This window comes from Myxocyprinus asiaticus, chromosome 22 (assembly GCF_019703515.2).
Source record: "Myxocyprinus asiaticus isolate MX2 ecotype Aquarium Trade chromosome 22, UBuf_Myxa_2, whole genome shotgun sequence".
Taxonomy (NCBI): domain Eukaryota; kingdom Metazoa; phylum Chordata; class Actinopteri; order Cypriniformes; family Catostomidae; genus Myxocyprinus; species Myxocyprinus asiaticus.
Genome location: NC_059365.1, coordinates 640,001 through 662,500, shown reverse-complemented (window position 1 = coordinate 662,500; position 22,500 = coordinate 640,001). Strand labels below are relative to the sequence as shown.

At 38.1% G+C, this 22,500-nt stretch overlaps 2 protein-coding genes across 4 annotated transcripts in view; one reads left to right on the top strand and one right to left on the bottom strand.

Moving 5' to 3' along the window:
• The window catches only part of nudt6 (nudix (nucleoside diphosphate linked moiety X)-type motif 6), a 930,254-nt gene that overhangs the window by 673,844 nt on the left and 233,910 nt on the right, over positions 1-22,500 (bottom strand). The gene's annotated exons all lie outside the window — the stretch shown is intronic.
• The window catches only part of LOC127412773 (ras-related protein Rab-28-like), a 45,168-nt gene that overhangs the window by 12,990 nt on the left and 9,678 nt on the right, over positions 1-22,500 (top strand). For all 3 annotated transcript variants that reach the window (XM_051649411.1, XM_051649413.1, XM_051649412.1), the window contains exons 3-4: positions 11,468-11,556; positions 11,665-11,794. In XM_051649411.1, the coding sequence (XP_051505371.1) occupies positions 11,468-11,556; positions 11,665-11,794 (219 nt within the window). The remainder of the gene's footprint in view (positions 1-11,467; positions 11,557-11,664; positions 11,795-22,500) is intronic.

Genomic DNA, 22,500 nt, shown 5'->3' with positions numbered 1-22,500 from the left:
CGTCATGATGGGAGAAGTTACATGGTTTATGCAACAACTGGTAATTTATGGTGCTTTGAATGCATAAAAGGCTTGCATGCCCACACAGAGAACGGGAAACAGAAAATAGGTGTACAGTTCCCGTTTTGGAAGATGTGGTGGAGAATGTGGTTCAAGAGGAAAAAGCAGGTTCATCTGAGGTGAGTGGCTGTGGTGCGGCACCATCCGCTATAGCTGAGTTCAAATCTGATATACAAGTACAGAATGTTGATACAGATGACACAGGTAATAGTGCGAATGAGTTTCAACAAGATGAGGATATTGAAAAAAATGCACTCCGTATTAGTGTCGATGAACAATCGCAGGATGTTAATGTGGTAAATGTTGTGGCCAGTTCTAGTAAGAGCAGTGAGACTGGAAATGTGCTTAAGCAATGATGGTAGTGTGAGGGATGTTGCCACGTCTCTCTCATTGATTTTGAGTGTGGTTCACAGTGTGGACCTGAAGTATCTTCTCAAGATATGTCCTCTAAGGATTCTTCTTTGTATACCTTAGAAGAAGTAAACTGTGTTTTAGATGAAACACTTGGCAAACAAGTAAACAAAGGATTTTTTTCCTGATGTTGAAAAATTTGAGAGGTCGCTGACTGCTCTTCAAAAAACTGTGGGTCTAGATTTGTTGAGTGGGAAGAAATGGTTTCATTTAAAAAAAATATGTTACAACTATTAGAAAATGTAGAAAAGCGGACAAAAGGAGAAAGATTAAAGCTTTTTTTGATTAGCCATGCATCCCGTGGTGTTTCTTTCATGTTTGATGCTTTTCTCTGTTTTCTGTCTGTCCCTTTCAAACCTACATATGGAAGCTTTGAGGGTGGGTTCACTTGATTTCAATGGTGGGAGGGATAGATATAAACGAACTTCAGTGTCTGAAATAATGCAGCAAAAAAGGTTACATGTTATCTTATTGCAAGAAACACATAGTGATGCAGATAATGAAGTTGAGTGGGGAATGTGGTGGAAGGGTCAGTATATACTTAGCCATAAATCTGAGCACAGGAATTGCTATCCTTTTTTCATCAGATAAAAGAGTTAATATTGTGAAAACAGAAGAAATTGTAAATGGCCATCTTGTTCTTGTTAAAACTATTATTGAAGGGACTATTTTCTATCTTATAAAATTATGCACCAAATGTGGGGAATGAACGGTTACATTAGTATATTAAGTAATGTTTTTTCTGTGGACCATACTGATGAAAAACCTCATATGCCGCCTTCTTACCATCTGTCAAGATTAATTAAAGAGGCTGAACTTTTGGATATGTGGAGAGTTAAATATCCTATAGTGAGACAATACACTTGGGTTAAAATATCTGAAAATAGAATCAGTGCTGCTCAGCTTGACAGAATCTATGTTTCAAAGAATTTTAATAATAGGGTTACTGGTTGCATTTCTCGTGTGGGGTTTTCTGATCACCATTTGGTTTTTATTTCAGTAAATATGGCACAGTTCCCAAGAAAATCCTCTCATTGGCATTTTAATGCTAAACTGTTGTAAGACACTTTTTTCTGTGAACATTTTGTGGCTTTCTGGAATCACTGGAAGGCAAAAAAGACTGATTTTGAAAATTTAAAACAATGGTGGGAAATTGGAAAAACTCAGATAAAAATGGTTTGTCAGCAATATACAGCATTTTCTACTATTAGTGCAAGAGAAACCATTCAAGCTCTTGAAAGAGACATAGACTCTATAGAGACTGAAATGCTCAGAAGAAATTACCATGGTTTGCTAAACAAACTGCAACAAAAAAACTCAACTGAATTCTTTCTTGAATGAGAGGATGAAGGCAGCTCTGGTGAGAGCACGGTTTATGTCAGTTGCTGAAATGGATGCTCCAAGTACTTTTTTTTTTTTTTTTTTACTTGGAATGATCAGTGGCACAACATAAACAGATGGCATGTTTATGTCTTCCTGATGGGATGATAACAACTAATATCACAGAAATGCGTTGTCATGCTGTTGATTTTTACTCTCGTCTCAGATGATTTATGTGATTCTGAATGTGCTAGACAAATATTTGAGGATCTTCCCCAAATAGACTCTGACTCTAAGACTGCTTTAGACACTCAACTTTCTTTTCAAGAACTTACTACTGCCATTGCACAGTTAAAATTTGGTCGCTCTCCTGGTATTGATGGGTTGACACTTGAGTTTTATAGACAATTTTGGAAGCACATTGGAATGGACCTTTATGAAGTTTTTTGTGAAAGCTGCGAGGAAGGATTTTTACCTACTACATGTCAATGTGCTATACTTTGTTGCCTAAAAGGTGAGACTTGGCTCTATTAAAGAACTGGAGACCTGTTTCTTTGTTGACGACAGATTACAAAATCTTATCTAAATGTCTTGCAAATAGACTTTAAAAAAAAACTACACTTGATAGTTCATGAAGATCAAACCTATTGTATTCCAGACAGGTCAATTGTGGATAATCTGTTCTAGGTAAGAGATGTTTTAGATATTTTTAAAGTGTTTGATGTAGAAGTTGGATTAATTAGTTTAGATCAAGAAAAAGCTTTTGATCGTGTTGATCACAAGTATCTTTTTAATTTACTTGATGCTTTTGGGTTTGGTAAAGATTTTATTAAATGGATACAACTGTTATATACTGGAACCTCATGCATGGTTAAGGTGGGAGGTGGTCTAAGTCGGCCAATTTCAGTTCTAAGGGGAATTAAACAAGGTTGCCCTTTGTCAGGACAATTATATAGTGTTGCCATTGAACCATTACTTATTAATATACGGAGAACTTTAAATGGTTTATTGATACCAACATTGCCTCAGAACTCAAGGGCTATAGTAACTGCCTATGCTGATGATGTAACAGTGTTTGTTAATGACAAGAATAATAAAAGCTTTGTTTTAAAGTTCTTGATTTATATGAAAGGGCATTATCAGCAAAAGTAAACTGGAATAAGACTGGGGCATTCTGGACAGGTCAAGGAGACCTAGAAACCTGTACACAATTGCCAGGCAACATAATTTGGTATAGAAGGGGAATAAAAAATATGAGGTATGTATCTTGGATCTAATGAGTTTCAAAAACAAAACTGGGAGGGAGTTTTGGAAAGAGTATGTACCTGATTATCTAAATGGAATTGGCTGCAACCACAGTTGTCCTACAGGGGGAGAGTTTAGTTGATAATAATTTGGTAGCTTCTGCTCTATGGCACTGATTTATTGTGCTGCAAACACCTGCTGGACTAGTTCAAGAAATACAAAGGAAGCTAGTGATTTTTTTTTTTTGTTGGTCAGAGCAGCACTGGGTTCGATCGGCTGTTCTTTTTTTGCCAGTTCAGGAAGGAGGACAAGGTCTAGTGGACATCAAGTCTAGACTTATGGCATTTCGCTTGCAAGCTGCCCAGCGACTGCTGTACAAAAATGAGACTGCTTGGTTCAACACTGCAGTTGCACTGCTAAGGAAGGCAGGCAATATGAGACTTGATAAACACCTTTTTTTTTTAATGAATTTGGAATCTTAACAGATTTAACTCCATTTTATAGATCCATTATGGAGGTCTGGAAAGTTTTTTCTGTGTCGAGGCCAATTGACACTTTTGCTGGTTTTTGGTTGTTTGAGGAGCCACTGTTCTCAAACCCTTTTTTATCTTCAAGACACTCATGTGCCACACATTTCTCATCTCGTTTTATAGCTGCTGGATGTGTAAAGCTAGGCTGTCTTCTGGCCACTAGTTTGGATATCCCGGGTGAGAGAGCTGGAATAAAGTCTCACTGGATTCTGAAACAGTTTGTTGACGAAGTGCTTGGAGAGCTAAATTCCAATCATCAACTTTTTGTAAATAACTCAGATCATATAAATGAATGGATAGCTGGGTATAATTACATGTTTCCATCCTTAGAGATAACTGCCGATACAAGAGAATGGGAGGAAGAGGAGAGTCTCATTTTGTCGTTTAGAACGCTGCAGTTGGATGGTTTTGAGTCTGCCAGTAAAAATGTTCTGAATGTTACTTGCATTAAAGTAACCAATGCATATTTTTTGACTGGAGTAACCTCATCTAAATAGACTGAATTTTTTGGAAGTGATCTTTTCCCCCAAAGGCTGCTGGCAGACACTGTACAAACATCCAATTGATAAGAGGACAGGTGACTTACAATGGAGAATTGTACACGGTGTGATAGCTACAAACAGACATGTGGTGCACCTCAATCCTAATGTAGGGGTGGGCTGTCCTTTCTGTTCTGAAAGTAAGTCTATCTTTCATCTTTTTGTGCAATGTGTAGGTTTGGGTGGTTTGTTTTCTTTTTTAACCCAATGGTATCATCTTTGGGTGAAGAATTGTCTTATCAACTGTTTATTTTGGGTCCAAAATACTCAGTTAATCAGAAAAATGTTTTGTTTTACAAACTTTCTTGTTTGGAACTGCCTAACTGGCAATCTGGAAAACAAGGAAAAATAAGCTGCTTGGCCAAGGTGGTTTTGATCCCTTGTTTATGGGGTTGGTGGCATCAAGGCTTAAGAAAGAATATGAGTACTATAAGTTAGTGGGATGCTTGCCTATGTTTCTGAATATTTGGGCTATAAATGAAGTGTTATGTACAGTTAATGAAAATGAAGATTTATTGCTATCTTTTTAATTGTATTTTTGTTTATAATGTTTTGGTGTTGATTTGTTTTCTATTTTTTCTTTTTGGTTGTGACTCTTTATTTTCTTTGATGTGTGTGAACTGTAAATTGTAGTTGTAACACATTGGTGTTACATATTTGTTGTAAATAAAGGTGATTTCGCTCTCTGTCTCTAGCTCTCTCTCTCTCTCTCTCTCTCTCTCTCTCTCTCTCTCTCTCTCTCTCTCTCTATATATATATATATATATATCTTTGTCTCTCAATATCTCTCTCTCTCTCTCTCTCTCTCTCTGTCTCTCTATGTCTCTCTCTCTGTCTCTGTCTGTCTCTCTCTCTCTATTTTTCTTTTTCAATTGCTTTATTGGCATGACTGTATGTTACAATGTTGTCAAATTCATAAGTCATAATCAAATCAAACAGAGTAGAAACATGTGTACTAACATTAATCAACAGATTTAAACTGTTAATATTTAGAACACAATAATTAACAAACAAATAAACAAATGCATTGTATGTAAATATTTTAAATCACATGTAACTGATACACAGTAATATACAGTATATATAATGAAATATATGAAGTACTGTATAAAGGTTTGGTTTAGTGGCTCTTTCTCTCAGGTTATGGCAGAGTGTGGCATATTTAGCAGCTGTAGGGGCCATGTGTTCTTTCTCTCCTAATATGGAAATCAATTTCAGGCAGCTCACATACTTCAGGTATAGATTCACTGCATTTAGTGAAGAATGTGTTTCTAATGAATTGATATTTTCCACAGTGGAGGAGAAAGTGCATCTCTGTTTCAACCTCTCCATTCTGGCAGCGAACACATGTCCTGTTTTCTCTGGGGAGCCAAGACTTTTTAAGTCTCCCCCTTTCTATGGCGAGGTTATGATCACTGAGCCTGTATTTGGTCAGGATATGCCTCTGTTTTACATCACTGACGGTGGACAGATAAACTGGCAAATTAACTCTTTATTTGTGTAACAAATAAACAGATAAACTCTCTCTGTGTGTGTGTGTGTGTGTGTGTGTGTGTGACGTACTGTATGGCAGTAAGTCAGAATGTTACGTTTAAACGTTTAATCACATTTTTCATATGTGAAATCAAATCTCTAGACTCAAAACACTTTCCACTTCTCACTGACAAACAGATTTATCAAATTACAAACCAATATAAAATGACCAATTTTAATACATTTAGACATTACGAAATGTTGCATTATGTAATTGTTTAAAAGATTTTATAATTTCAAGTGTAATTTGAATTGCAGTTAATTGCAATTTTCATGTCTGTCTTAATATATTGGTAAAAAATGTAAACTTGTAAAGATGGAAGTCATATTAGTTAGTTTTCCTTCATCACAATGTCACAGTTAACTGAACAAAGGTGACGTAAACATAGTGAACATCCTGTTTTCTTTGTTGTGAATAATGAAGTTTTAGTCAATTACCCTCTTCAACTCTCTGGACCCACAGGCGTCTCTTTATGCGCCGATAACTTCAGCTATAAACCCCAAATAGCCAAACACTTTAAATCTGTTTTTACCTAAGGAAGTCTTCTAAAAAAAATGTGCCATGGTTTACTTGTCTGTGAGCTTGCTTGTGTGAATAATCCAATGTTATATCTTAGATGTCCAGAACAAAATATGCCATCCAGCAGGAAAAGCTTAATTAAAAAATCATCAGAAAAATATGTTATCGATTATTAATGATAAAATATTATACACTGGCAGCCAAAAGTTTGGAATAATGTACAGATTTTGCTGTTTCGGAAGGAAATTGGTTCTTTAATTCACCAAAGTGGCATTCAACTGATCACAAAGTATAGTCAGGACATTACTGATGTAAAAAACAGCACCATCACTATTTGAAAAAAGTCATTTTTGATCAGATCTAGACAGCAGCCATCACTCCAACACCTTATCCTTGAGTAATCATGCTAAATTGATCATTTGGTACTAGAAAATCACTTGCCATTATATCAAACACAGCTGAAAGATATTTGGTTCATTAAATGAAGATTAACATTGTCTTTGTGTTTGTTTTTGAGTTGCCACAGTATGCAATAGACTGGCATGTCTTAAGATCAATATTAGGTCAAAAATGGCAAAAAAGAAACAGCTTTCTCTAGAAACTCGTGGTGTCTGGGTCCTGAATCTCCTGTCTAGTTTGGTTTCAGTTCTGGTGTCAGGATCCGGACACTTATGCTCCATGGTCGGTCACTCTTGTGTTGGCGTATCCGTTGTGGATGCCCGTTTGTGTTCTGTCCTTTTCCAGAGAAAAACAAGACATGGAGCACAAGTGTTTTCGGATCCCGACACCAGAACCGAAACCGGACAGGACAGGAGAGTCAGGACCCAGACACCATGCTCCGAACATGAAACACAAAACAGACAGAAGAGTGCACGGCAAGGAAACTGAAACTGAAGCCGTGGGCCCACATAGAGACAAAAAGATAGATTGATTGTCCAGGCGTATAGCACTGAGCCATGTGTTCAACACAGACGCAGACTAGACAAGACACAAAACATGAGAGTCAGGGCTCAGCCACAGAGACAATAAAAATGCAACCAACTGAAGTGGCTGAACCCTGACACGAGATATTCAATGAAATAATGAGGGTGGTGCTTGAACTGAACATTAGACTGAATGTCTATGGACGAGCACATCTGTGAGGGATAAAATGTGTTAGAGCGCCACCTACATTTCAGATCTGTATATTGTGATGGAAGGTGATAGAAGAAAAATGTTTTTTTCTAGTACTTCCTGCCATCTTGTGGAATAAAATAAGACTATTTGGAGGGAGACGGGGTGAACAGAACAAAGTTAGGGCAAAAAAAAAAAATCATTTACTCAGCCTCATGTCATTCCAAAACCATTTGACTTTCTTTCATCTGTGTAACACAAAAATAAATTATTTAAAAATGGGAGTACATAGTGACTCGTGATGAACTGGACGTAATTCAAGTTGATATTTACACTCAAATCAAATAATTAATAAAGTATGTAAACAGCAGCACTGAATCCAATATGGCGGCTACGTTGAAAACGTCTAAACTCATTGGTTCATTCCAAGCGTGATGATGTCATGTCGCAAACTCATTGGTTCTTGACGTTAAATGATCATTAAATTATTTCCATTGTGTTCCACAGAAGACAGAAAAGGCATACAGGTTTGAATTGACATGAGGGTGAATAAATGATTCATATTTGGGTTCAGTTCCCAGAGAATAGACAAATAAAATGTATAAAAGTAAGTCACGTTGGATAAAAGCATTTGCATATGCATAAATATTATATTCATTTTTTTTTTTAAAGGTACTGCATAGCAGGAATGACATGAACACAGATGGTCTGTTTATTGTGTCTGCTGCACAAAACTGTTTTGGACGTATGAAATGTGCTCCTCACTTTCCCCTCTGACTGGTTATTTTCAGGTCTGTTCTCATGCTGGGCCCGTTCTGTTTTTACGCTCTCATGGACCATAAGAACCCCACTCGTGTGTGTTTGTGTGTGTTTGAGAAAGAGACACATACACATTCTAACTTTAACTGCGTCAGCACATTCAGTGTACGCTGGCAGAATGTGCCAGTCACTTACCGTAAAGATTAAATTATAGAATAAATAAAGAAAAGATCTTTATAGAAGCATGTGAAGAGGAGTGTGAGATGAACACACACATACGTGTGATTCAGACTTGTCTGTGTATACATACCGCTGTATAGTCTGACTTTATTGACTGTAACGCTGTGAGAGAGAGAAATTGGAGCCTATGTTTGATTCATGTTCACTATTGTTCAGTGCTGAGGAGTAACTAACTAAAATTAGTGACACTACTAACTTCACATGTTAGCATGACAGTTGTTCAGCTATTTTCACAATAGTGTCTCTTTTCAGTGTCACAATCACGATCCCTCATTCTTGTGTTTCATGGATATAAAAAGTCATACTCATTTTGAACGAGGAGGGTGAGTACAAGATGTCAGAAAATGTATTATTTGGGTGAGTTATTATATATTAACATTGCTCCTGCAGGACTCTCACTTATTATTTATTCTATATTTGGATGTTTTACAAGTATATAGGCATTATTAAAATGATTTATGTATTGATGTAACAGAAAATAACAGAACAATGTAGCCCTAGTGACAAAAAGTTCATTCAGATTAAAGTGTAACTTTTCATTATTCAGCAAAAAGTAAAAATTGAATTTTTTTTTTAAATAAAACTTTTTTTGTGACATATAGTTGAAACAATTCATTTGATCTTTTAAAAGCATTTTATTAATAAAAAAAACTTGAAACATGATTTTTTTCTCATATTTCAGTATATTTCATATGTCAATATGTTAATATTGTACATACTGTACATGCGTCTGTTGTGTATTTTGTGTTCTGATATTTGTTCACACTGCATTGTTTATGAGCATCCACTCAAGTTTTCCACCTCCTGTACACTATAGGAACATTGCAGTAACGATGACTGTAATAACCATGTTTTTTTTTGTTGCAGAAATCGTGGTTTTGATACAATTAACCATGGTTTTACTATAGTAATATTGTAGTAACCATGGTTCTTTTTATGGTTACTATGGCTTTACTTCAATACAATGGTTAAACTATGGTAACTGTAGTAAAATGGTTAATTTTCATAAGGGAATGCCACTCTAAGTAAATATACCAGGTGATATTATTCAATTAAACCAGAAATTCTGATGGCAGAATTTAATAATATCATCTGTTTGTTATATGATTGTAACTAAAAATATTTTCTTCTTTAAATAGCTTCAGTGTAGTTAGCTACTTTTTATTAGTAACTTGTAGTGTAGTTATCTACTTTTTTAAAAGTGTGTCTCAACTGTAGTTGAACTAATGTTAGTTATGATTAGCTTGAGAATATACAGTTTCAAAATAGGTTCACCAACACTGCTATTGTTCATGAAAAGAAACAACGCAATACAAAAGAAATCGCAGTACAATTTAAACAAATATATCTGCAAGCAACGATGACGGGCCCTAGCACCATGGGCCCATTTCCACCCAGTGGCTTTTGGAAAACGATGCAAGGTGGACACATGCATTTGGCATTTGATATTATTCTAAACAATTTAGAAGTAATTTGGGTAAATATAAGAGGACTATTTTAAAGTCTGTTGTAAGAGCCACACTTCCTGCTGCCAGGTGGTGGCGCTATGACCATGACCCAAAATAGTCACATCCATGTGATTAGCCCCCAAGACTAAACATACATCTCAATTTTAAACTAAATCACACATTGCACACAGAAGATATTAGACACTTCCTGTTTCCTATTTTCGCCATTAATTTAATGCCTTGCCATGACAACACCGTTCTATATATCAAAAATCTGTTCACAATTTAGCATCTTCAATGTCTTGGTATAATGTTGTCTAAATGTGGTGACAGTCTCATGAATCCCCTAGGAGGAGTATTCAAAAGTTCAGGGCCTGCAATTAAAAAAAAAAGTGGCCAACTTCCTGTTGGGCGGAGCTAATGACTGTAATATTGAAAGTTGTCCAGCTTGATGAGAACAATATATGTAGCAAGTTTGGTGACTGTAGAAGAAACTGACCCCACCACTTTTGTCAAAATGTGGCGCTACAGACCTCGCAGGCCACGCCAATGTGTTAACTTTTGCCCAGGCCTAATGGCCAACAACTCTGATGTTTGTGCAAAATATCATGAAAATTCAAGCATGCCAAGTACCTGAAAAACGTGAATATACATAAAAAGAAATAATGACATTTAATGCATTGCCATAGCAACACTATTTAAGATATCAAGAATCCCTTCAGAATTTGAAATCTGCACTGTCTTGACATTATTCTAAAAAAAATTGAAGCAATTCAGGTAAACATAAGAGGGATATTTCAAAGTCTGTTAAAAGCGCCACACTTCCTTCCAAAAGTCGGTGGTGCTACGACCATGACACACAATAGCCATATCAATGTGATCAACCCGCAAGGCCAAACATACGGCTCAATATTGATGTAAATCACATGATGCACACAGAAGATATGAGACACTTTTTCCCATTTTTTGATGTTACTTTATCATGTCGCCATGGCAACACCGTTTGATATATCAAAAATCCATTTGCAATTTAGCATTGTCAATGATGCCCACATTTGGTACCTGTAACATGAAATTCCTAGGAGGAATATTTCAAATTCCAGAGCTTGCATTTTTCAAACAATCCAAAATGTCCAATTTCCTCTTGGGGAAATCACACCGACGACTCTGATGTGTGTGCAAACTTTCAAGAGTTTTCACGCATGTTAAGTACCCCAAAATTACCAAAAACCTTGAAAAGAAGAAGAAGAATACTCCTTAAAAGAACAATAGGGCCTCTGCACTTTCAGTGCTTGGGCCCTAAAATGTGCCATTACAGAGGAAATGTTTTTATTTTATTATTATTATTATTATTATTTTCAATCAATATTAGATTATATAACTTAAAGCTACATTACAGAATTCTGTGCTCTCTGTTGACATCTGTGGTTGAAACATAAAGTTGCATGTTACTTGCATTGTTTTGTTTTTTGTGTAATTGTTCACTTCTACACAGATTAATCTGATGGTTCGAGCTTTACTCATGGGATACACTAAGAATTCTCTATTGCTCTGATGAACAAACATCAGCTCTTGATTATTTGTCTGCTTTTCTTGACTCTTACTACATTTACTCTTCTGTTCTAGCTTCTGCTGTACTCTGGTTTACTCTTGGAATTTATTATTGTAGTACTGCTAATATTGTTGCTTCTGCATAAAAAGTCATTGGTGTTTTTCTTCATATGTAAGAGTTTTTTTCTGTGTTTACAGTAAATCTAAATGTGATGCTGCAGGTTTGGGACATTGAAGGACAAACCATTGGAGGAAAGATGCTTGACAAGTACATATACAGAGCACAGGTAACACACACATTAAAACGACAATAGTGATAGACAGTAGAAGTGAATGTTTGTGATGGACTACACATACTGTTGTTAAAGTGTGTGTGTGTGTGTGTGTGTGTGTAGGGCGTGCTCCTGGTGTATGACATCACTAATTCTCAGAGTTTTGAGAATCTTGAAGACTGGCTAAACATGGTGAGAAAAGCCAATGAAGAGTCCAACACACAACCTGCCATATCACTGATCGGAAACAAGAGTGAGTACACACACATACACACACACACTCTCTCTCTCTCACACACACACACACACACACTCACACATACAAACACACAAATGCACACTCACACACACACTCACACATACAAACACACACACATACTCACACACACCCACACACACACTCACTCACACATACAAACACACACACACATGCACACACACACTCACACATACAAACACACACACACATGCACACACACACTCACACATACAAACACACACACTCACACATACAAACACACACACACACATACACACACTCACACTCACACATACAAACACACACACATACACACACTCACACATACAAACACACACTCACACATACAAACACACACTCACACACACACACACACACTCACTCACACATACAAACACACACACACACTCACTCACACATACAAACACACACACACACACACACATACACACACTCACACATACAAACACACACACACACTCACACATACAAACACACACTCACTAACACATACAAACACACACTCACACATACAAACCGACACTCACTCACACATACAAACACACACACACACTCACTCACACATACAAACACACACACACACACACATACACACACTCACACATACAAACACACACACACACTCACACATACAAACACACACTCACTAACACATACAAACACACACTCACACATACAAACCGACACTCACTCACACATACAAACACACACACATACACACACACACACACACACACACGCTCTCTCTCTCTCTCTCACACACTCACACATACAAACACACACACACACACACAAACACACACACACATACAAACACACACACACATACAATGAGTGTGTGAGAGAGAGAGACACTCACGTTGTGTTAGGGAGTTCTGCTCTCTCTGTCTGTCTCTCGGGTTTGTTTTGGTGACGACTGAGTTCAGATCTGTTAACCTGTAATCATCACTCACCACTTTCACCAGTCTCTGTCTGTCTGTCTGTCTGTCTGTCTGAATGCTTTTATTAACACACACATGACTTTCTGCACGTCTCTTATTTGAAGTTAATATTTTTTTGACTGATCTAAATTGTTGTGTTATAATCTAATCTAATATAACCAAGTCGTTCAAATTTCATGGTTGATCGCTTCATCTAGAATTGTGATCAAATCGAATCATTGTCAGGGCAAATATTTATGTCCCTGATCAAGATCGAACCACACAGCTTTAATTAAAGGGATGGTTCACCCTGAAGGGAACACTAAAGAAGATGTTCTGTGGAATGACAGCCTCAGTCACTATTTACTTTCATAGTATGGGAAAAAGATACAATGAATGTAAATGGAGACTGAGATTGTCAGATCCTAACATTCTGCCTAAAATATTTTGTGTTCCACCAAGCAGAGCCCAGGTTGAGGGTCATGTGACTCTTTCAATGGCATGTGTGTGGAAACTGTATGTCATGTGTGGTTCAGTCGTTGTGTAAATATTGATGCACATGCTGCTGAGACTATCATCCATTGACAACCTGTGTGGTACCTCACGGACCATTACACACCACACACACACATACACGAGAGCTGCCGTCTGTCTACACAACACGTGTGCTTGTATGAAACTCTGTGTGTGTGTGCATGTGTTTTTACCGGTACAGGAGAAAAGAATGTGTCTTTGATATTGTGTTTTGTTTGTGTTAATGTGTATTTTTTAAACGTGTGTGTGTGTGTGTGCATCTTGTGTGGCCTCTTTGGTACTGGGGCTTTTGTTGGCTTTTAACACTCCTGAGAGCCTATAAAACTGTATGACACACACACACACACACACACACACACACATTCATTGACATGTGCATGTAATGTATACACCATTATTTCACACACATTTCCATCATAAGTACACTCAAAAACACAAAAGACACAAACACATATCTTGCACTGCCTCAGATTAGGGAACAGTGAGTAAGATGTCATTTGAACTCTTTATCTTCCTCAAGCACAAATATGATCTTTACACAAAGATTCAACACTGTCTTTTAACTCAGCACAGTGATTTAGCAGTCTTTTATCAGCTTACCACAGTTTTTTAATAGCTCAGCACAAACTTTTATCAGTTAAAACATCTTTTATAAGCCCAGCACATACTATTCACCAAAATCACTATTCTACGCTGTCTTTTTTTTAATTTTTTAATTTTTTTATAGCTCGGCACAGAGATTCTGCACAGTTTTGTACCATTTTAGTGCAGAGATTCAGCATCTTTTTTATGTGTCTTTCATCAGCCCAGCACAGTCTTTTATCAGCCCAGCACATTCTTTTATCATCCCAGCACAGACTTCTATTAGCCAAGTGTAAACTTTTATCAGCCCAGCACAGACCTCTATTAGCCAAGTGTAATCTTTTATAAGCCCAGCACTTTATCAGCCCAGCACAGTCTTTTATCAGCCCAGCACAGACTTCTATTAGCCAAGTGTAATCTTTTATCAGCCCAGCACAGACTTCTATTAGCCAAGTGTAATCTTTTATCAGCCCAGCACTTTATCAGCCCAGCAGTCTTTTATCAGCCCAGCACTTTATCAGCCCAGCACTTTATCAGCCCAGCACAGTCTTTTATCAGCCCAGCACAGACTTCTATTAGCCAAGTGTAATCTTTTATCAGCCCAGCACAGACTTCTATTAGCCAAGTGTAATCTTTTATCAGCCCAGCACAGTCTTTTATCAGCCCAGCACTTTATCAGCCCAGCACAGTCTTTTATCAGCCCAGCACAGACTTCTATTAGCCAAGTGTAATCTTTTATCAGCCCAGCACAGTCTTTTATAAGCCCAGCACAGACTTCTATTAGCCAAGTGTAATCTTTTATCAGCCCAGCACAGACTTTTATAAGCCCAGCACAGACTTCTATTAGCCAAGTGTAATCTTTTATCAGCCCAGCACAGACTTCTATTAGCCAAGTGTAATCTTTTATCAGCCCAGCACAGTCTTTTATCAGCCCAGCACTTTATCAGCCCAGCACAGTCTTTTATCAGCCCAGCACAGACTTCTATTAGCCAAGTGTAATCTTTTATCAGCCCAGCACAGACTTCTATTAGCCAAGTGTAATCTTTTATCAGCCCAGCACAGTCTTTTATCAGCCCAGCACTTTATCAGCCCAGCACAGTCTTTTATCAGCCCAGCACAGACTTCTATTAGCCAAGTGTAATCTTTTATCAGCCCAGCACAGTCTTTTATAAGCCCAGCACAGACTTCTATTAGCCAAGTGTAATCTTTTATCAGCCCAGCACAGTCTTTTATAAGCCCAGCACAGACTTCTATCAGCCAAGTGTAATCTTTTATCAGCCTAGCACAGTCTTTTATCAGACCAGCACTTTATCAGCCTAGCACAGTCTTTTATCAGCCCAGCACAGTCTTTTATCAGCCCAGCACAGACTTCTATTAGCCAAGTGTAATCTTTTATCAGCCCAACACAGACTTCTATTAGCCAAGTGTAATCTTTTATCAGCCCAGCACTTTATCAGCCCAGCATAGTCTTTTATCAGCCCAGCACAGACTTCTATTAGCCAAGTGTAATCTTTTATCAGCCCAGCACTTTATCAGCCCAGCACAGTCTTTTATCAGCCCAGCACAGACTTCTGTTAGCCAAGTGTAATCTTTTATCAGCCCAGCACAGTCTTTTATCAGCCCAGCACTTTATCAGCCCAGCACAGTCTTTTATCAGCCCAGCACAGTCTTTTATTAGTTCAGCCGACTTTTGTCAACCCGGCACAGACTTTTATCAGCAAAGAATAATCTTTTATCAGTTCAGCACAGACTTTTATCAGCCCAACGCACTTTTATCAGTTCAACACATTCTTTTATCATCCTAGCACAGTTTTATTTCATCCCAGCACAGTCTTTTATAAGCCCAGCAGTCTTTTATCAGTTTAGCAGTCTTTTATCAGCCCAATACAGTCTTTTTTCAGATCAACAGACTTTTATCAGTTCAGCACAGTCTTTTTATCAGTTCAGCACAGTCTTTTATCAGTTCAGCACAGTCTTTTTATCAGTTCAGCACAGTCTTTTATCAGTTCGGCACAGTCTTTTATTAGTTCAACACAGACTTTTTTCTGTTCAGCACAGTCTTTTATAAGTTTAGCACAATCTTTTATAAGTTTAGCACAGTCCTTTTTCATTACAGTATAGTCTTTTGTTTTAGGTCAGCACAGTCTTTTATAAGCCTGGCAGTCTTTTATCAGTTCAGCAGTCTTTTACCAGTCCAATACAGCCTTTTTTGAGCTAAGCACAGTCTTTTAATGGCCAAGAACAGTCCTCTATCAGTTCCACAGTCTTGTCAATTCAAACTCTTTCATCTGTCCAGCACAGAGTTTCAGCACAGAGTCTTTCAGCAGGATGTTTGTACACATGTAAATGAGAGTGTGTTGTGTTAATGACAATATTGGGTTTGAGTGAGTCAGTAATGTGTGTGTAGATCTGCGCTGGATTAGAGTAAACGAGTGTTGACGTGAACTGACTGTTCTGTATTTACACCTCAGCACAACCACTTAACAACTGCACATCAGCGAGCTTTAACCTTTGACCTCTCGACTCTAATGGAAAAGAAACAGCAGGAAGCTCTTTAACTCTGCTCAAATTCTCTGCTCTCTTCTGCTGGCCATTAATGGTGTTATGTGAAGTTTACTAGCTGGCAGTTGCTCGCTATGTTAAATGTTTGTATGTGTTGTCAGAAGCTCTCGCTGTGATATTGCAGAACACACACATCTGTTCACTCTGCTATAGACTGACACACACACACACACACATCTGTAACTGACAGTAGTGATGCTTCTATTATAACTAAATGCTGTTAGACTTGAGCGTCATGATGTGTCGGAACAGAATTGTTTGCATTAGTCTAGAAATTGTAGCACCCATTGCAGCATCATGTTGCATCACGTGCTTCAGTCGTCAGACCCCCCATTTCTATTTGTCACTCTGCTTCTCAACTCCAGCCTATTTTTTCCCCTCCCCCTGAAAATAAAGATATATTTTTTACAATTATCATATGTGTGAATCGATTGCTTTGAATTTTATGTATTTAAATGTATATAATCTAATATATTATAAAAATAAAAAAAAATAGTTTATACCCATATGTCTATGCAGTTGTTGCAGTTCTAACTTTGAATGGGTTAATTTTAGAAAATCTAAATAATTTTACACAAAGTCAATTTTATTAACAATAATTTAAATGGGTGTTATCGCCTCAGGCTTACAGGTGATACAGGTCCCTGTTTTTAAACATTCTGAGATGACATGCAGCGCAAACTCAAGCTGATGCAGTGTGAAACAACAGCATTTGGTTTGTTTTTGTTTTAGTCTTTTGATGAAAATGTTCATTAAATTTAGTCTAAATTGCATATAATTTTAGTCAAGAAAATGTAATATTTGTGTTGATGATAATGTGCAAAATGACAAAACGTGTGTCAAACTGTAACAGACCAAACTTTAATCAAATATTCAAACATTTAAAAAAAATGAATAAATATTATTAATCTATACATGTATCAAACGTAAAAGAAAACAAATAACTGTCCTTGTTGTGAAAAAAACCTGAGCTGAAATAATAGCATACAATTTACTGTATTTGCTAAAGTATTAGTTACTATTTAACTGTATTAAAAAAAATGTTTTTATGCTTTAGAGACTATTATGAATTTTCTGTGTTTTAGCCAGATTAGGTATTGCGTTATGTGTAGTGTGTTTTTATGGAAACAGAATATTCACAACGCAAGTTACGCATTCTGACTAGCACTCAATTTAGTTGACATTCACCTGTTCGTTGGTAAAATGTCTGTTCAGATGTAAGTTGTAATATATCATATATGTTATGGATATAGTGATTAATCTCATGTATAAATATGACATGTTTAAGCACGTGTTTTACACACGCAGCACAAGCCGGGTATTACAAAATACTGGATTATTGGATTAGATCAGTCAGTTCTCTCTAGTTGCTTCTTCTTCAGTTTGTGCACTGTTAATAATGTGCAGTAAAAAAATGTCGTCATTTTCGTCAACAGTATGTTTTTTTTTTCCTTTTCTCCCAGTTTGGAATGGCCAATTCCCAATGTGCTTTTAAGTCCTCGTGGTGGCGTAGTGATTCGCCTCAGCCCAGGTGGTGGAGAACGAATCCCAGTTGCCTCCGCATCTGAGATTGTCAATCCGTGCATCTTATCACGTGGCTTGTTGAGCACGTTGCCACGTTGCACGCTCAACTCACCACGTGCCCCACTGAGAACGAACCACATTATAGCGATCACGAAGAGGTTACCCCATGTGACTCTACCCTCCCTAGCAACCGGGCCAATTTGGTTGCTTAGGAGACCTGGCTGGAGTCACTCAGCACGCCCTGGATTCGAACTAGCGAACTCCAGGGGTGGTAGCCAGCGTATTTTACCACTGAGCTACCCAGGCACGTGTTATTATTGACAAAAAAAACCATCTTCAGTGATGATTTCCATTTGTAATTTTGCTGACGAGATTAACACTGGGTGTAGATATTGTGTATGAAATACAATAAGTGTGTAATTCTCTTTGTGAGACTGAAGAATCAGAACAGCAGAAGGAACTGAGACTCAGCAGAGAAACCCATCAGTACTTTTGATTCATGTTGTGACTTATTTGCATGTATGTTTGTGACAGTGTGTGAGCTGGTTGAGTGTGTGCAGGACTCCTGAGTGGCGGCAGTTTAAGTAAACAGCGGCGGTGAAAGGGACGAGGAGTAGCCATCACTCTCAACTGCTAATGATCCATCACACTATCTCACACACACCACGACCCACGATTCGTCATGTTATCTCACACATAAACACTTGATTCATCCTGCAGTGGAGATATTGTGAGGAGAAGCAGACCACAAGACCTGTATGATAGACCAGCATTTGATAACCACAGAGAGAGAGAGAGATTAGTGTGTATCCACTGGTGTTGTTCTTCAGTGACTCAGGGCGACGGGACATGCTGGTTTAGATTAGATTAAGGTAGAAAAATGGCCCCTGACACACACACGGCCCCCCGCAGCCGTGGCGCTCTGGACACACACGTCTCAAGCTTGCACACCCGCTGCGGTGCAGTTTAAGAGGTGTCGAGTTTACACTCCATTACACTGTCACTGTTTTTCTAATGTGTCTATGAGGGCACTTGTGTAAGTGTGTTGTACTCTCATGGTGACGTTCAGGTTGCGAGCAGAATAACACTTCTGTGTTCTGTACGTTAAACCGGACGGTTAGCAGAGATCTTAAATAACTGTGTTCCAGCAATCCGTGCTCTATATTTGGTAACAATAGCTTTTAGCAAAATATTTACCTTCAGAAACATTACAGGATTTGTAGCAAAAGTGAATGAGGTCTGTCAGGAATTATTTTTATTGAGAACGTTTTTAATTTCATGAATGTAATCAGTTGTGTGGGCTTTTGTACAGGAGTTAACATAGTAATGTTGTTGTACCATGATGGGTTGGCGTATGAACACATTGCACAGAGGTTTGAATGTTAATGTTGTTGTAAAGGAGTTTGAGTATTATCGTTGTAGAGTATTACTAACGATGTATGTCCAACTCCTTATGGTTTTAAGGCTGCATTATTTGAAGAGATTCTTTTAAGGTGTGTGGTGTGTTACTGTGTGTGTACATATAATAAAAAGGTAAGTTCTGATCCTGGTATGCATAAGGCAATATTTACCCCTGAGACATTTTTTATTTTATTTTGTTTTTTAAACACAATCATTCAGTCCATTTTATTTAAAATACTTTCAACTTGCAACAGTTCAAAAAGGTAGTGGGCAGGGTGAGTGGGGTCCAGAGTGATTTTACCAGCCCTTTTCCTCACTCTGGAAGTGTATAGTTCTTGAAGGGGTGCAGGGGGCAATCAATAATCCTTTCAGCAGTCCAAACTGTCCTTTGTAGTCTTCTGATGTCTGATTTCATAGCTGAACCAAACCAGACAGTTATTGAAGTGCAGAGGACAGACTCAATGACTGTTGAGTAGAACTGTATCAGCAGCGCCTGTGGCAGGTTGAACTTCCTCAGCTGGTGAAGGAAGTACAACCTCTGCTGGGCCTTTTTCACAATGGAGTCAATGTGGGTCTCCCACTTCAGGTCCTGTGAGATGGTAGTGCCCAGGAACCTGAATGACTCCACTGCTGCCACAGTGCTGTTTAGAATGGTGAGGGGGGTCAGTGTTGGGGGGTTCCTCCTAAAGTCCACAATCATCTCCACCGTTTTGATGAGGATGAGGCCGATGACAGTGGTGTCATCTGCAAACTTCAGGAGCTTGACAGAGGGGTCCTTGGCGATGCAGTCATTGGTGTAGAGGGAGAAGAGTAGTGGGGAGAGCACACATCCCTGGGGGGCACCAGTGCTGATTGTACAGGTGCTGGAAGTGAGTTTCCCCTGTCTCACAAGCTGCTGCCTGTCCATCAGAAAGCTGGTAATCCACTGACAGATAGACATGGGAACAGAGAGTTGGTGTAATTTATACTTGAGTATAGCTGGGATGATGGTATTGAAAGCCGAACTGAAGTCCACAAAAAGGATCCTTGCATGTGTCGCTGGTCTGTCCAGATGTTGCAGGATATGATGCAATCCCATGTTGACTGCATCATCCACAGACATGTTTGCTCGATAAGCAAATTGAAGGGGATCTAGAAAGGGTCCAGTGATGTTCTTCGGGTGGGCCAACACCAGTCTCTCAAATGATTTCATGACCACAGACTTCAGGGCGACAGGTTTGTAGTCATTAAGTCCTGTGATTTGGGTTTCTTTGGGACCGGACTGATGGTGGAGCATTTGAAGCAGCAGGGAACTTCACACTGCTCCAATGATCTATTGAAGATCTGTGTGAAGATGGGGGCCAGCTGGTTAGCACAGGATTTTAGGCAAGTGGGTGAAACACCATCTGGGCCCTGTGCTTTCCTTGTCTTTTGTTTCCGGAAGTCCCGGTTGCAGGAGGTGTTGGTGTTTGTGTGATGTGAAGGTCAGAGTGGGTGTGGGGTGTGAGATTGGGCCTTTTCAAATCTACAGTAAAACACATTCAGGTCGTCAGCCAGTTGTTGGTTCCCTACAGTATTTGGGGATGGTGTCTTGTAGTTAGTAATGTCTTTCAGGCCTCTCCACACTGATGCAGGGTCGTTAGCTGACAACTTGTTTTTCAGCTTCTCAGAGTATCTTCTTTTAGCCACTCTGATTCCCTTATTCAGTGTGTTCCTGGCCTGATTGTACAAGACTTTATCCCCAACTCTGTAAGCATCCTCTTTGGCCTGACGAAGCTGCCTGAGCTCTGCTCTAAGCCATGGTTTGTCGTTGTTAAATAAGTCCTAGTAGGAATGCACATATCCTCACAGAAACTGATATATGATGTAACAGTATCTGTGAGCTCGTCCATGTCTGTGGCTGCAGCCTCAAAAACACTCCAGTCTGTACAATCGAAGCAGGCTTGTAGTTCCAGCTCTGCTTCATTGGTCCATCTCTTTACACTCCTTAATACAGGCTTAGCAGATTTTAATTTCTGTCTGTAGGTTGGAAGAAGATGAACCAGGGGGCATTTTGTTGTCCCTACATTTTGAATTTCGGGGGCATTTTTGTTATTTTTGGTGACATTTTTGCCACAAGCCCCCTCTAATTTCTGACCCTGATACATACATACAGTACATGTATATTGTTATGTATATACACTACCATTTGGAAAAAGTTTGGAAACACTATGAAATTGGTGTTACGGAAGGAAATTGATAATTTTATTCACCAAGGATTCATTGAAGCAATGAAGTCATTTTTATTTGTATAGCGCTATAAAGTCTTAGTCATCATTGTGTAGTTTGATTAAATATGATTATAAATTGTGTATAAAAATAAAACATTAAATAATAATTTTATTTAGAACCCCAGTGAGCAAGACTTTCTTTCTTCTGCTGAACAGAAACAAAGATTTTTAAAAGAACATTTCAGCAAGTGAATGATGACCAAAACTTTGAAGCTCAAAAAATAAAAAACATAAAAGCAGCATAAAAGTAATCCATAAAACTCCAGTGGTTTAATCCATGTCTTCAGAAGTGATCCAATCGGTTTTGGGTGAAAACTGACTAAAAATAACTCCTTTTTCACTGTATATCTTGTCATTGCAATCTCTAGGCACAATCATGATTTTAAGCTTTATTACACTTCTTAGTGCTTAATGCATGCTGAGATTGCTAGATATTATATATTATATTTTGGTCTGTTCTCACCCCAAACAGGTTAGATCATGTCATAAAACGTGGATTAATCCACCGGAGTCTTATGGATGACTTTTATGCTTCCTTTATGTGCTTTTTGGAGCTTCAAAGTTCTGGTCACCATTCACTTGCATTGTATGGACCTACAGAGCTGAAATATTCTTCTAAAAATCTTCATTTGTGTTCTGCAGAAGAAAGAAAGTTATACACATCTGGGATGAAATGAGGGTGAGTAAATGATGAGAGAATTTTCATTTTTGGATGAACTACCCCTTTAATACCAAAATGTAATTTTCAACTGTAAAGTGACATGTAAGAAATATAAGTGTACTCAATACTTCAGCAACTGAAAAAAGACACTGCATGTTGATGTCCATACTTCATTTCAGGAAGAAACACAACCATGTTCAACTATGCTAATAATAAGAAAAGTTTCTTGAGTACCAAAAGAGAACA